This window comes from Oncorhynchus keta, chromosome 37 (assembly GCF_023373465.1).
Source record: "Oncorhynchus keta strain PuntledgeMale-10-30-2019 chromosome 37, Oket_V2, whole genome shotgun sequence".
Lineage (NCBI taxonomy): Eukaryota > Metazoa > Chordata > Actinopteri > Salmoniformes > Salmonidae > Oncorhynchus > Oncorhynchus keta.
The window spans coordinates 18735544-18749630 of NC_068457.1; the positions used below are offsets into that span (position 1 = coordinate 18735544).

General features: G+C 46.3%; 1 protein-coding gene across 2 annotated transcripts in view; it reads left to right on the forward strand.

Annotated features, from left to right (window-relative positions):
- The window catches only part of LOC118380910 (solute carrier family 2, facilitated glucose transporter member 2-like), a 40660-nt gene that overhangs the window by 3005 nt on the left and 23568 nt on the right, over nucleotides 1-14087 (forward strand). The window contains exons 2-8 of one of the 2 annotated variants that reach the window (XM_052499417.1): nucleotides 4819-4914; nucleotides 4990-5183; nucleotides 5336-5460; nucleotides 6638-6753; nucleotides 7806-7968; nucleotides 9284-9390; nucleotides 9970-10050. In XM_052499417.1, the coding sequence (XP_052355377.1) occupies nucleotides 4819-4914; nucleotides 4990-5183; nucleotides 5336-5460; nucleotides 6638-6753; nucleotides 7806-7968; nucleotides 9284-9390; nucleotides 9970-10050 (882 nt within the window). The remainder of the gene's footprint in view (nucleotides 1-4818; nucleotides 4915-4989; nucleotides 5184-5335; nucleotides 5461-6637; nucleotides 6754-7805; nucleotides 7969-9283; nucleotides 9391-9969; nucleotides 10051-14087) is intronic. The other variant, XM_052499418.1, reaches the window with a different exon arrangement.

A 14087-nucleotide genomic window follows, 5' to 3' on the forward strand; every position in this document is an offset into this window, starting at 1 on the left:
AAAATCTGTCCTTGAAACAGTCTTGATATGTTCTTCAAAAGAGAGATCAGGGTCCCGAGTAACGCCGAGGTCCTTCACAGTTGTATTTGAGACGACTGTACAACCATTAAGATTAATTGACAGATTCAACAGAAGATCTCTTTGTTTCTTGGGACCTAGAACAAGCATCTCTGTTTTGTCCGAGTTTAAAAGTAGATGTCACGCCTTGGTCTTAGTATTTTGTGTTCTCTTTAATTATTTGTTCAGGCCAGGGTGTGACATGGGTTTATTGTGTTGTCGTATTGGGGTTTTTGTAGGCATTGGGATTGTGGCTGATTAGGGGTGTGTCTAGCATAGGCTTGGCTGCCTGAGGCGGTTCTCAATCAGTGTCAGGTGATTCTCGTTGTCTCTGATTGGGAACCATATTTAGGTAGCCTGGGTTTCACTGTGTATTTTGTGGGTGCTTGTTCCTGTCTCTGTGTAGTGTTCACCAGATATGCTGTAATAGGTTTCGCGTTTCGTTTGTTGTTTTGTTATTTAAGTTATTTCATGTATCGTCTATTTTTATTAAAGAACATGAGTAACCACCACGCTGCATTTTGGTCCGCATCTCCTTCAACTGACGAACGACGTTACAGAATCACCCACCACACCCGGACCGAGCGGCGTGGTAACAGGCAGCGACAGCAGGAGCAGCTAAAAGAGGAATGGACATGGGAAGACGTGTTGGATGGAAAAGGTTGTTACACTTGGGAGGAGATACTGGCCGGAGGAGATCGCCTCCCATGGGAACAGGTGGAGGCACTTAGGAGAGCATAGGCAGCCGGAGATAGGAGCCGACGATACGAGGGAACACGGTTGGCAAGGAAGCCCGAAAAGCAGCCCCAAAAATGTATTGGGGGGGGGCTCAGGGAGAGAGTGGCAGAGTCAGGAGTCAGACCTGAGCCAACTCCCCCTGTTAATCGTGAGGAGCAGCGATCTAAGGACTTCTGGACTTGGGAGCAGATATTGGACGGAAAAGGACCATGGGCACAGCCTGGTGAATATCGACGCCCCAAAGAAGAACTGGAGACGCCAAAAGCGGAGAGGCGTTGGTATGAAGAGGCAGCACGGCGACGCGGATGGAAGCCTGAGAGTCAGGCTTACAGGGAGTATGGCTATGCCAGGTAGAAGACCTGCGCAAACTCCCTGTGCTTACCGGGGGGCTAGAGAGACCGGGAAGGCACGGTGTTATGCTATGGAGCGCACAGTGTTTCCAGTGCGGGTGCATAGCCCGGTGCGGTTCATACCAGCTCTTCGTATTGGCCGGGCTAGAGTGGGCATCGAGCCAGGTAAGGTTGGGCAGGCTCGGTGCTCAAGAGCTCCAGTGCGCCTGCACGGTCCGGTCTATCCAGAGCCACCTCCAAACACCAGTACGCCGGTGGCAGCTCCCCGCACCAGGCTTCCTGTGCGTGTCCTCGATCCAGTACCACCGGTTCCAGCACCACGCACCAGGCCTTCAGTGCGTCCCGCATGTTCAGCACAGCCAGAGCCATCCTTCTCTCTAGCGCTGTCGGAGCCTCCCGCCTGTTCAGCGCCGCCAGCGTTTTCCTCCTCTCCTGGTTGACTGGCAGATCTGATTCCAGAGCCTTCCTTCTCTACAGCGCTGCCGGAGCCTCCTGCCCGTTCAGAGCAGCCTGAGCTGCCAGACTGCATGGAGCAGCCAGAGCTGCCAGTCTGAATGGAGCAGCCAGAGCTGTCAGCCTGTATGGAGCAGCCTGAGATGTCAGTCTGCATGGAGCAGCCTGAGCTGTCAGTCTGCATGGAGCAGCCAGAGCTGCCAGTCTACATGGAGCAGCCAGAGCTGTCAGTCTGCATGGAGCAGCCAGAACTGCCAGTCTGCATGGAGCAGCCAGAGCTGCCAATCTGCATGGAGCAACCAGAGCTGCCAATCTGCATGGAGCAGCCAGAGCTGCCAATCTGCATGGAGCAGCCAGAGCTGCCAGTCTACATGGAGCAGCCAGAGCTGTCAGTCTGCATGGAGCAGCCAGAGCAGCTAGATCCGCCAGTCAGCCATGATCTTCCAGATCTGCCAGTCAACCAGATTCTTCCAGATCTGCCAGTCGACCAGACTCTTCCAGATCTGCCAGTCAACCAGACTCTTCCAGATCTGCCAGTCAACCAGAATCTTCCAGATCCGCCAGCCAGCCAGGATCTACCGGAGCCAACTACCTGCCTGAGCTTCATCTCAGTACTGGGCTTCCTCTCAGTACTGGGCTTCCTCTCAGTACTGGGCTTCACCTCAGTACTGGGCTTCCCCTCAGTCCAGGACTGCCCCTCAGTCCCGAGCTGCCCCTCAGTCCCGAGCTGCCCCTCAGTCCCGAGCTTTCCCTCAGTCCCGAGCTGCCCCTCAGTCCCGAGCTTCCCCTCAGTCCCTAGCTGCCTCAGTCCCGAGCTGCCCCTCAGTCCCGAGCTGCCCCTCAGTCACGAGCTGCCCCTCAGTCACGAGCTGCCCCTCGGTCCAGTGGGGTTCTGGGTGAGGACTATTAGGCCATGGTCGGCGACGAGGGTGGATTATCCCAGGACGCGAGTGGGAGGAACTATGACATTTATGGAGTGGGGTCCACGTCCCGAGCCGGAGCCGCCACCATGGACAGACGCCCACCCGGACCCTCCCTATGGTTTTGAGGTGCGTCCGGGAGTCCGCACCTTAGGGGGGTTCTGTCACGCCTTGGTCTTAGTATTTTGTGTTTTCTTTAATTATTTGTTCAGGCCAGGGTGTGACATGGGTTTATTGTGTTGTCGTATTGGGGTTTTTGTAGGCATTGGGATTGTGGCTGATTAGGGGTGTGTCTAGCATAGGCTTGGCTGCCTGAGGCGGTTCTCAATCAGAGTCAGGTGATTCTCGTTGTCTCTGATTGGGAACCATATTTAGGTAGCCTGGGTTTCACTGTGTATTTTGTGGGTGATTGTTCCTGTCTCTGTGTAGTGTTCACCAGATAGGCTGTAATAGGTTTCGCGTTTCGTTTGTTGTTTTGTTATTTAAGTTATTTCATGTATTGTCTATTCTTTATTAAAGAACATGAGTAACCACCACGCTGCATTTTGGTCCGCATCTCCTTCAACTGACGAACGATGTTACAGTAGAAAGTTTGCAGCCATCCACTTCCGTATGTCTGAAACACATGCTTCTCGCGAGGGCAATTTTGGGGCTTCACCATGTTTCATTGAAATGTACAGCTGTGTGTCATCCACATAGCAGTGAAAGTTAACATTATGTTTTCGAATGACATCCCCAAGAGGTAAAATACATAGTGAAAACAATAGTGGTCCTAAAACGGAACCTTGAGGAACACCGAAATTTACAGCTGATTTGTCAGAGGACAAACCATTCACAGAGACAAACTGATATCTTTCCGAAAGATAAGATCTAAACCAGGCCAGCACTTGTCCGTGTAGACCAATTTGGGTTTCCAATATCTCCAAAAGAATGTGGTGATCGATGGTATCAAAAGCAGCACTAAGGTCGAGGAGCACGAGGACAGATGCAGAGCCTCGGTCTGATGCCATTAAAAAGTAATTTACCACCTTTAACAAGTGCAGTCTCAGTGCTATGATGGGGTCTAAAACCAGACTGAAGCATTTTGTATACATTGTTTGTCTTCAGGAAGGCAGTGAGTTGCTGCGCAACAGCCTTTTCTAAAGTTTTTGAGAGGAATGGAAGATTCGATATAGGGCAATAGTTTTTTATATTTTCTGGGTCAAGGTTTGGCTTTTTCAAGAGAGGCTTTATTACTGCCACTTTTAGTGAGTTTGGTACACATCCGGTGGATAGAGAGCCATTTATTATGTTCAACATAGGAGGGCCAAGCACAGGAAGCAGCTCTTTCAGTAGTTTAGTTGGAATAGGGTCCAGTATGCAGCTTGAAGGTTTAGAGGCCATGATTATTTTTCATCATTGTGTCAAGAGATATAGTACTAAAACACTTGAGTGTCTCTCTTGATCCTAGGTCCTGGCAGAGTTGTGCAGACTCAGGACAACTGAGCTTTGAAGGAATACGCAGATTTAAAGAAGAGTCCATCATTTGCTTTCTAATAATCATGATCTTTTCCTCAAAGAAGTTCATGAATGTATCACTGCTAAAGTGAAAGCCATCCTCTCTTGGGGAATGCTGCTTTTTAGTTAACTTTGCGACAGTATCAAAAAGGAATTTCGGATTGTTCTTATTTTTCTCAATTAAGTTAGAAAAATAGGATGATCGAGCAGCAGTAAGGGCTCTTCGATACTGCACGGTACTGTCTTTCCAAGCTAGTCGGAAGACTTCCAGTTTGGTGTGGCGCCATTTCCATTCCAATTTTCTGGAAGCTTGCTTCAGAGCTCGGGTATTTTCTGTATACCAGGGAGCTAGTTTCTTATGAGAAATGTATGGTGTTTTGGTCAACGTTTTGGTCCTCAAATAAAACTGCTATATTTTTGTATTTATTACAGGGTTTTCTTGTTGCCAATTTTGGTCTTTAATGCAGGGCCAACAAACAAGTTCCCTACCTTTCCACTTGCCACCTCCATTTTTGTGGTAATGTTGTAATCAGTCAGTATGTTGTAATTTTGGACAGAGCAGAAATGTCCATATATTTTTATTAACAGCATGTGTCACACACCTAATTCAACAAGTCAAGTAAATATCAAGCCCTTGATTAGTTGAATCAGGAAACAGTAACACTGAGTAATGTGAAGATGTTTTGTTGCTCTGTTATAAGCAGTATTTTACAGCAGGTGGGACTGCATGGTGCATTGAACTGGTTCCCTGCCCACTAGGTCAGCTCATTACAGGCACCTTTTCACATCTGTGTGTCCTACAGCAGCTGACAGGCACTCTAACCCTAGCAGTGTTTTCAGCAGTCTTGGGTTCTCTACAGTTCGGATACAGCCTGGGAGTCATCAATGCGCCCCAGAAGGTACACGCACACACTGTTTATTTTAGTCATGAGTAAACAGCAAGTACTATTACAAACCTTTACTTTGTTTCCTAGGTGATAGAGCAGCATTATGGGCGGTCCCTGGGGGTGCTCCCTGAGGAGCCTCTCCTCCAATCAGAGAACAGTACAGAGAAGCAGGAAGTGCATCCCTCTGTGGTCATGTATTGGTCTCTGTCTGTGTCGATCTTCTCCATTGGGGGAATGGTGTCGTCCTTCCTGGTGGGCTTCATTGGAGACCTGAGAGGAAGGTGTGTGTGAACATCCGAACCTCCCTCTTCCTCTATCTGTCTCAAGACGAAACTGAATGCGCTTGTGTGACTGACTGGGTTTGAATGCGGGTCGTCTGTATGCCACAAGACTGTGTTAGCCCACTGAGCTAATGCCTATGCTGTCTGTGCAGGGTGAAGGGCATGTTGATGGTGAATGTGTTAGCAGTAATAGCAGGTCTACTGATGGTGACGGCTAAGATGTGGAAACCTCACGTCATGGTCATCGCTGGACGATGTGTCATGGGATTCTACTGTGGTGAGTTATCAATACATTGAGTCACACACTACAGCACATCAGGAAGGAAGTGTTCGGCCCGGCTCTGTCCACTATGCACATCCTTATCACTACAAGTGTGAACAAAGTTTGTACTGACTCTCTAGTCTCACCCCCTTCTCCCCTCTCTCTCTCTCTTTCTCAATTCAATTTCAATCCAGGGGCTTTATTGTCAGGGGAAACATATGATTACATTGCCTAAGCAAGTGAAGTGGATAATGACCAAACATGAAATAAACAATACAACTTAACAGGCAACATTACACTCACAAAGGTTCCAAAATAATAAAGACGTTTCAAATGTTAAATGTGTAAATAGTTAAAGTACAAAAGATAAAACAAATAAACATAAATATGGGTTGTATTAACAATGGTGTTTGTTCTTCACTGGTTGCCCTTTTCTTGTGGCAACAGGTCACAAATCTTGCTGCTGTGATTGCACACATTTGGCAGGAGGTTAGGAAGTGCAGCTCAGCTTCCACCTCATTTTGTGGGCAGTGTGCACATAGCCTGTCCTCTCTTGAGAGCCAGGTCTGCCTACAGCGACCTTTCTCAATAGCAAGGCTATGCTCACTGAGTCTGTACTGTACATAATCATGGCTTTCCTTAAGTTTGGGTCAGTCACAGTGGTCAGGTATTCTGGTACTCTCTGTTTAAGGTCAAATAACATTCTAGTTGCTCCGTTTTTTTGTTAATTCTTTCCAATGTGTCAAGTAATTATCTTTTTGTTTTCTCATGATTTGGTTTGGTCAAACTGTGTTGCTGTCCTGGGACTCTGTGGGGACTGTTTGTGTTTGTGAACAGAGCCCCAGGACCAGCTTGCTTAGGAGACTCTTCTCCAGGTTCATCTCTCTGTAGGTGATGACTTTGTTTTGTTTGGTTTGGTTTGGGAATCACTTCCTTTTCGGTGGTTGTAGAATTGAATGACTCTTTCCTGGATTTTGATAATCAGCTGGTATCGGCCTAATTCTGCCCTACATGCAATTTTTGGTATTTTACGTTTGTCCCCGTCTCTCCCTTTTCTCTCCCCTTCTCTCTCTCTCTCTCCCCCTTCTCTCTCACCTCTCTCTCTCTCTCTCTCTCTCTCTCTCTCTCTCTCTCTCTCTCTCTCTCTCTCTCTCTCTCTCTCTCTCTCTCTCTCTCTCTCTCTCTCTCTCAGGTCTGTCCTCAGGGCTAGTTCCTATGTATATAGGGGAGATCGCTCCCATGGCCTACAGAGGAGCTCTGGGAACCTTACATCAACTAGCTACTGTTACTGGTATACTACTGAGTCAGGTAAGACCACACACACATGTGTAAGCATACACACACACACACACACACACACACACACACACACACACACACACACACACACACACACACACACACACACACACACACACACACACACACACACACACACACACATTTATGTACCTGTCCTCTAATTTCTATTCCCCTGTCACTCTCTCCTCTAATCTCTATTCCCCTGTCACTGTCTGTCCTCTAATCTCTATTCCCTGTCTCTTTCTGTTCCCTAATCTCTATTCCCTGTCTCTTTATGTCCTCTAATCTCTATTCCCTGTCTCTTTCTGTCCTCTAATCTCTATTCCCTGTCTCTTTCTGTCCTCTAATCTCTATCCCTGCGTTCCTGTCTGTGTCCATCCCTAAACTCTGTCCCTCTGTCTCTCTCTGTGTTTGTCCCTAATCTCTGTCCACCTGTCTCTCTGTGTCCGTCCCCTAATCTCTGTCCCCCTGTCTCTCTCTGTGTTCGTCCCTAATCTCTGTCCCCCTGTCTCTCTATATGTCTGTCCGAATCTCTGACCCCTTGTCTCTCTGTGTCTGTCCCTAATCTCTGTCCCCTTGTCTCTCTGTGTCTGTCCCTAATCTCTGTCCCCCTGTCTCTCTCTGTGTCCGTCCCTAATCTCTGTCCCCGTCTCTCTCTGTGTCCGTCCCTAATCTCTGTCCCCCTGTCTTTCTCTATGTCTGTCCCTAATCTCTGTCCCCCTGTCTCTCTCTATGTCTGTCCAAATCTCTGTCCCCTTGTCTCTCTGTGTCTGTCCCTAATCTCTGTCCCCTTGTCTCTCTCTATGTCTGTCCCTAATCTCTGTCCCCTTGTCTCTCTATGTCTGTCCCTAATCTCTGTCCCCTTGTCTCTCTGTGTTTGTCCCTAATCTCTGTCCACCTGTCTCTCTGTGTCCGTCCCCTAATCTCTGTCCCCCTGTCTCTCTCTGTGTTTGTCCCTAATCTCTGTCCACCTCTATCTCTCTGTGTTTGTCCCTAATCTCTGTCCCCCTGTCTCTCTCTCTATGTCTGTCCCTTATCTCTGTCCCCTTGTCCCCCAGGTGCTAGGTCTAGAATTCCTCCTGGGTAATGACTACTACTGGCCGCTGCTGCTGGGTCTGTCTGGAGCTCCTGCTGTGTTACAGTCTCTACTGCTGCCATTGTGTCCTGAAAGTCCCAGATACCTCTACATCAAGAGAGGCATGGTGGAGGAGGCCAAGAAGAGTATGTACTGTACTGTCTCAGCTCTCTCTTAGAAAATACATTACCAGTCAAAAGTTTGGACACGTCTACTCATTCAAGGGTTCTTCTTTATTTGTTCTATTTTCTACATTGTAGAATAATAGTGAAGACATCAAAACTTTGAAATAACACATGGAATCATGTAGTATCAAAAACGTGTTAAACAAATCAAAATATATTTTATATTTGAGATTCTTCAGAGTAGCCACCCTTTGCCTTCATGACAGCTTTCCACACTCTTGGCATTCTCTCAACCAGCTTCATGAGGTAGTCACCTGGAATGCATTTCAATTAACAAGTGTGCCTTGTTAAAAGTTAATTTGTGGAATTTCTTTCCTTCTTAATGCTTTTGAGCCAATCAGTTGTGTGACAAGGTAGGGGTGGTATACAGAAGATAGCCATATTTGGTAAAATAATAAGTCCATCTTTTGCCAAGGACAGTTCAAATAAGCAAAGAGAAACAACAGTCCATCATAACTTTAAAACATGGAGGTCAGTCAATATGGAACATTTCTTCAAGTGCAGTAGCAAAAACCATCAAGCGCGAGCAATGAACATTAGACCGGTGGAAATCTGTCCTTTGCTCTGATGAGTCCAAATTTGCGATTTTAGTTTCCAACTGCCGTGTCTTTGTGAGACGCAGAGTAGGTGAACGGACGATCTCTGCATATGTATAGTTCCCACCGTAAAGCATGGAGGAGGAGGTGTGATCGTATGGGGGTGCTTTGCTGGTGACACTGTCTGTGATTTATTTACAATTCAAGGACACTTAACCAGCATGGCTACCACAGCATTCTGCAGTGATCCACCATCCCAGCTGGTTTGTGCTTAGTGGGACTATCATTTGTCTTTCAACAGGACAACTACCCAACACACCTCCAGGCTGTGTAAGGGCTATTTAACCAAGAAGAAGAGTGATGGAGTGCTGCATCAGATTACCTGGCCTCCACAATCACCCGACCTCAACCCAATTGAGATGGTTTGGGATGAGTTGGACCGCAGAGTGAAGAAAAAGCAGTGCTCAGCATATGTGGGAACTCCTGTTGGAAAAGACTGTTGGAAAAGCATTCCAGATGAAGCTGGTTGAGAGAATGCCAAGAGTGTGCAAAGCTGTCATCAAGGCAAAGGGTGGCTATTTAGATTTGTTTAAAACTTTTGTGGTTACTACATGTGATTTCATAGTTTTGATGTCTTCACTATTATTTTACAATGTAGAAAATAGTATGAATAAATAAAAACCCTTGAATGAGTAGGTGTGTCCAAAATACACACTTGATGTGTGTGTGTGCGTTTTTAGGTCTGCATCGTCTGAAGGGAGAGTATGACCCATCAGCTGACCTGGAGGAGATGAGGAGGGAGAAGGAGGAGGTGGAGAAGGAGGCGCAAGTCTCTATCGCTGTCCTGGTACGTTCAATATCGAATCTACTGAACATCTGGTCTATTGCTGTCTAATCCATGTCGGTCTGGTCCTGTATTCATAATATGATAAGTGCCTGTAGTCCAATATTAAACATTTGATATGTGTCTGTAGTCTTGTATTAATAATGTGATATGTGTCTGTAGTCCTGTATTAATAATGTGATATGTCTGTAGTCCTGAATTAATAATGTGATATATGTCTGTAGTCCTGAATTAATAATGTGATATGTGTCTGTAGTCCTGTATTCATAATGTGATATGTGTCTGTAGTCCTGTATTAATAATGTGATATGTGTCTGTAGTCCTGTATTAATAATGTCATATGTGTCTGTAGTCTGGTATTAATAATGTGATATGTGTCTGTAGTCCTGTATTAATAATGTCATATGTGTCTGTAGTCTGGTATTAATAATGTGACATGTGTCTGTAGTCCTGTATTAATAATGTGATATATGTCTGTAGTCCTGTATTAATGATATGATATGTGTCTGTAGTCGTGTATTAATAATGTGATGTGTGTCTGTAGTCCTGTATTAATGCTGTAATATGTCTGTCGTTTTCTAGGTGCGATCATCTCTCTACAGGCAGCAGCTGTTTGTAGCCCTGATGATGCATTTCTCACAACAACTTTCTGGAATTAACGCTGTGAGTTACTGAGAAAACGGGGGAGAGAGGGAACAACTGTCTGGAATCAACGCTGTGAGTTACTGAGAAAGAAGGAAAAGCTGTCTGGAATCAACACTGTGAGTTGCGGACAGAGAGGGAACAACCGTCTGGAATCAACGCTCTGAGTTTGAGAAAGAGGGAACAACTGTCCGGAATCAACGCTGTGAGTTGCTGAGAAACAGGGAACAACTGTCTGGAATCAACACTGTGAGTTACTGAGAGAGAGGGAACAACCGTCTGGAATCAACGCTGTGAGTTAGAGAAAGAGGGAACAACTGTCCGGAATCAACGCTGTGAGTTACTGAGAAAGAAGGAAAAGCTGTCTGGAATCAACACTGTGAGTTGCGGAGAGAGAGAGAGGGAACAACCGTCTGGAATCAACGCTCTGAGTTAGAGAAAGAGGGAACAACTGTCCGGAATCAACGCTGTGAGTGAGAGAAAGAGGGAAAAGCTGTCTGGAATCAACACTGTGAGTTACTGAGAGAGAGGGAACAACCGTCTGGAATCAACGCTGTGAGTTAGAGAAAGAGGGAACAACTGTCTGGAATAAACGCTGTGAGTTAGAGGAAGAGGGAACAACTGTCTGGAATCAACGCTGTGAGTTAGAGGAAGAGGGAACAACTGTCTGGAATAAACGCTGTGAGTTAGAGAAAGAGGTAACAACTGTCTGGAATCAACGCTGTGAGTTAGAGAAAGAGGTAACAACTGTCTGGAATCAACGCTGTGAGTTAGAGAAAGAGGTAACAACTGTCTGGAATAAACGCTGTGAGTTAGAGAAAGAGGGAACAACTGTCTGGAATCAACGCTGTGAGTTAGAGAAAGAGGGAACAACTGTCTGGAATCAATGCTGTGAGTTAGAGAAAGAGGTAACAACTGTCTGGAATCAACGCTGTGAGTTAGAGAAAGAGGTAACAACTGTCTGGAATAAACGCTGTGAGTTAGAGAAAGAGGGAACAACTGTCTGGAATCAACGCTGTGAGTTAGAGAAAGAGGTAACAACTGTCTGGAATCAACGCTGTGAGTTAGAGAAAGAGGTAACAACTGTCTGGAATAAACACTGTGAGTTAGAGAAAGAGGTAACAACTGTCTGGAATCAATGCTGTGAGTTAGAGAAAGAGGTAACAACTGTCTGGAATAAACGCTGTGAGTTAGAGAAAGAGGGAACAACTGTCTGGAATCAACGCTGTGAGTTAGAGAAAGAGGGAACAACTGACTGGAATCAACGCTGTGAGATGCAGAGACAGAGGGAGAGAGAGGGAACAACTTTCTGGAATTAACGCTGTGAGTTACTGAGAAAACGGGGGAGAGAGGGAACAACTGTCCGGAATCAACGCTGTGAGTGAGAGAAAGAGGGAAAAGCTGTCTGGAATCAACACTGTGAGTTACTGAGAGAGAGGGAACAACCGTCTGGAATCAACGCTGTGAGTTAGAGAAAGAGGGAACAACTGTCTGGAATAAACGCTGTGAGTTAGAGGAAGAGGGAACAACTACCTGGAATCAACGCTGTGAGTTAGAGGAAGAGGGAACAACTGTCTGGAATAAACGCTGTGAGTTAGAGGAAGAGGGAACAACTGTCTGGAATCAACGCTGTGAGTTAGAGGAAGAGGGAACAACTGTCTGGAATCAACGCTGTGAGTTAGAGAAAGAGGGAACAACTACCTGGAATCAACGCTGTGAGTTAGAGGAAGAGGGAACAACTGTCTGGAATAAACGCTGTGAGTTAGAGAAAGAGGGAACAACTACCTGGAATCAACGCTGTGAGTTAGAGGAAGAGGGAACAACTACCTGGAATCAACGCTGTGAGTTAGAGGAAGAGGGAACAACTGTCTGGAATAAACGCTGTGAGTTAGAGAAAGAGGGAACAACTACCTGGAATCAACGCTTTGAGTTAGAGGAAGAGGGAACAACTGTCTGGAATCAACGCAGTGAGTTAGAGGAAGAGGGAACAACTGTCTGGAATCAACACTGTGAGATGCAGAGACAGAGGGAGAGAGAGAGAACAACTACCTGGAATAAACGCTGTGAGTTGCTGAGAGAGAGAGGGAACAACTGTCTGGAATCAACGCTGTGAGTTAGAGAAATAGGGAACAACTGTCTGGAATCAACGCTGTGAGTTAGAGAAAGAGGGAACAACTGTCTGGAATCAACGTTGTGAGTTAGAGAAAGAGGGAACAACTGTCTGGAATCAACGCTGTGAGTTAGAGAAAGAGGGAACAAATGTCTGGAATCAACGCTGTGAGTTAGAGAAAGAGGGAACAACTGTCTGGAATCAACGCTGTGAGATGTGGAGAGAGAGAGAACAACTACCTGGAATCAATGCTGTGAGTTGCTGAGATACATGGAACAACTGTCTGGAATCAACGCAGTGAGTTGCGGAGAGAGAGAGGGAAAAACTGTCTGGAATCAACGCTGTGAGTTGCGGAGAGAGAGAGAGGGAAAAACTGTCTGGAATCAACGCAGTGCTTTGCTGAGAAACAGGGAACAACTGTCTGGAATCAACACTGTGAGTTGCGGAGAGAGAGAGGGAACAACTGTCTGGAATCAACGCTGTGAGTTGCGGAGAGAGAGAGGGAAAAACTGTCTGGAATCAACGCAGTGAGTTGCTGAGAAACAGGGAACAACTGTCTGGAATCAACACTGTGAGTTGCGGAGAGAGAGAGGGAACAACTGTCTGGAATCAACGCTGTGAGTTACTGAGAAAGAGGGAACAACTGTCCGGAATCAACGCTGTGAGTGAGAGAAAGAGGGAACAACTGTCTGGAATCAACGCAGTGAGTTAGAGGAAGAGGGAACAACTGCCTGGAATCAACGCTGTGGGTTAAAGGAAGAGGGAACAACTGTCTGGAATCAACGCTGTGAGTTAGAGGAAGAGGGAACAACCGTCTGGAATCAACACTGTGAGTTACTGAGAGAGAGGGTACATCCGTCTGGAATCAACGCTGTGAGTTAGAGGAAGAGGGAACAACCGTCTGGAATCAACGCTGTGAGTTAGAGGAAGAGGGAACAACTGTCTGGAATAAACGCTGTGAGTTAGAGAAAGAGGGATCAACTGTCTGGAATCAACGCTGTGAGATGCGGAGACAGAGGGAGAGAGAGGGAACAACTGTCTGGAATCAACGCAGTGAGTTAGAAGAAGAGGGAACAACTGTCTGGAATCAACGCTGTGAGTTAGAGGAAGAGGGAACAACTGTCTGGAATTTACGCTGTGAGTTAGAGGAAGAGGGAACAACTGTCTGCAATCAACGCAGTGAGTTAGAGGAAGAGGGAACAACTGTCTGGAATCAACGCTTTGAGTTAGAGGAAGAGGGAACAACTGTCTGGAATCAACGCTGTGAGTTAGAGAAATAGGGAACAACTGTCTGGAATCAACGCTGTGAGTTAGAGAAAGAGGGAACAACTGTCTGGAATCAAAGTTAGAGAAATAGGGAACAACTGTCGAATCAACGCTGTGAGTTAGAGAAAGAGGGAACAACTGTCTGGAATCAACGTTGTGAGTTAGAGAAAGAGGGAACAACTGTCTGGAATCAACGCTGTGAGTTAGAGAAAGAGGGAACAACTGTCTGGAATCAACGCTGTGAGTTAGAGAAAGAGGGAACAACTGTCTGGAATCAACGCTGTGAGATGTGGAGAGAGAGAGAACAACTACCTGGAATCAACGCTGTGAGTTAGAGAAAGAGGTAACAACTGTCTGGAATAAACGCTGTGAGTTAGAGAAAGAGGGAACAACTGTCTGGAATCAACGCTGTGAGTTAGAGAAAGAGGGAACAACTGACTGGAATCAACGCTGTGAGATGCAGAGACAGAGGGAGAGAGAGGGAACAACTTTCTGGAATTAACGCTGTGAGTTACTGAGAAAACGGGGGAGAGAGGGAACAACTGTCCGGAATCAACGCTGTGAGTGAGAGAAAGAGGGAAAAGCTGTCTGGAATCAACACTGTGAGTTACTGAGAGAGAGGGAACAACCGTCTGGAATCAACGCTGTGAGTTAGAGAAAGAGGGAACAACTGTCTGGAATA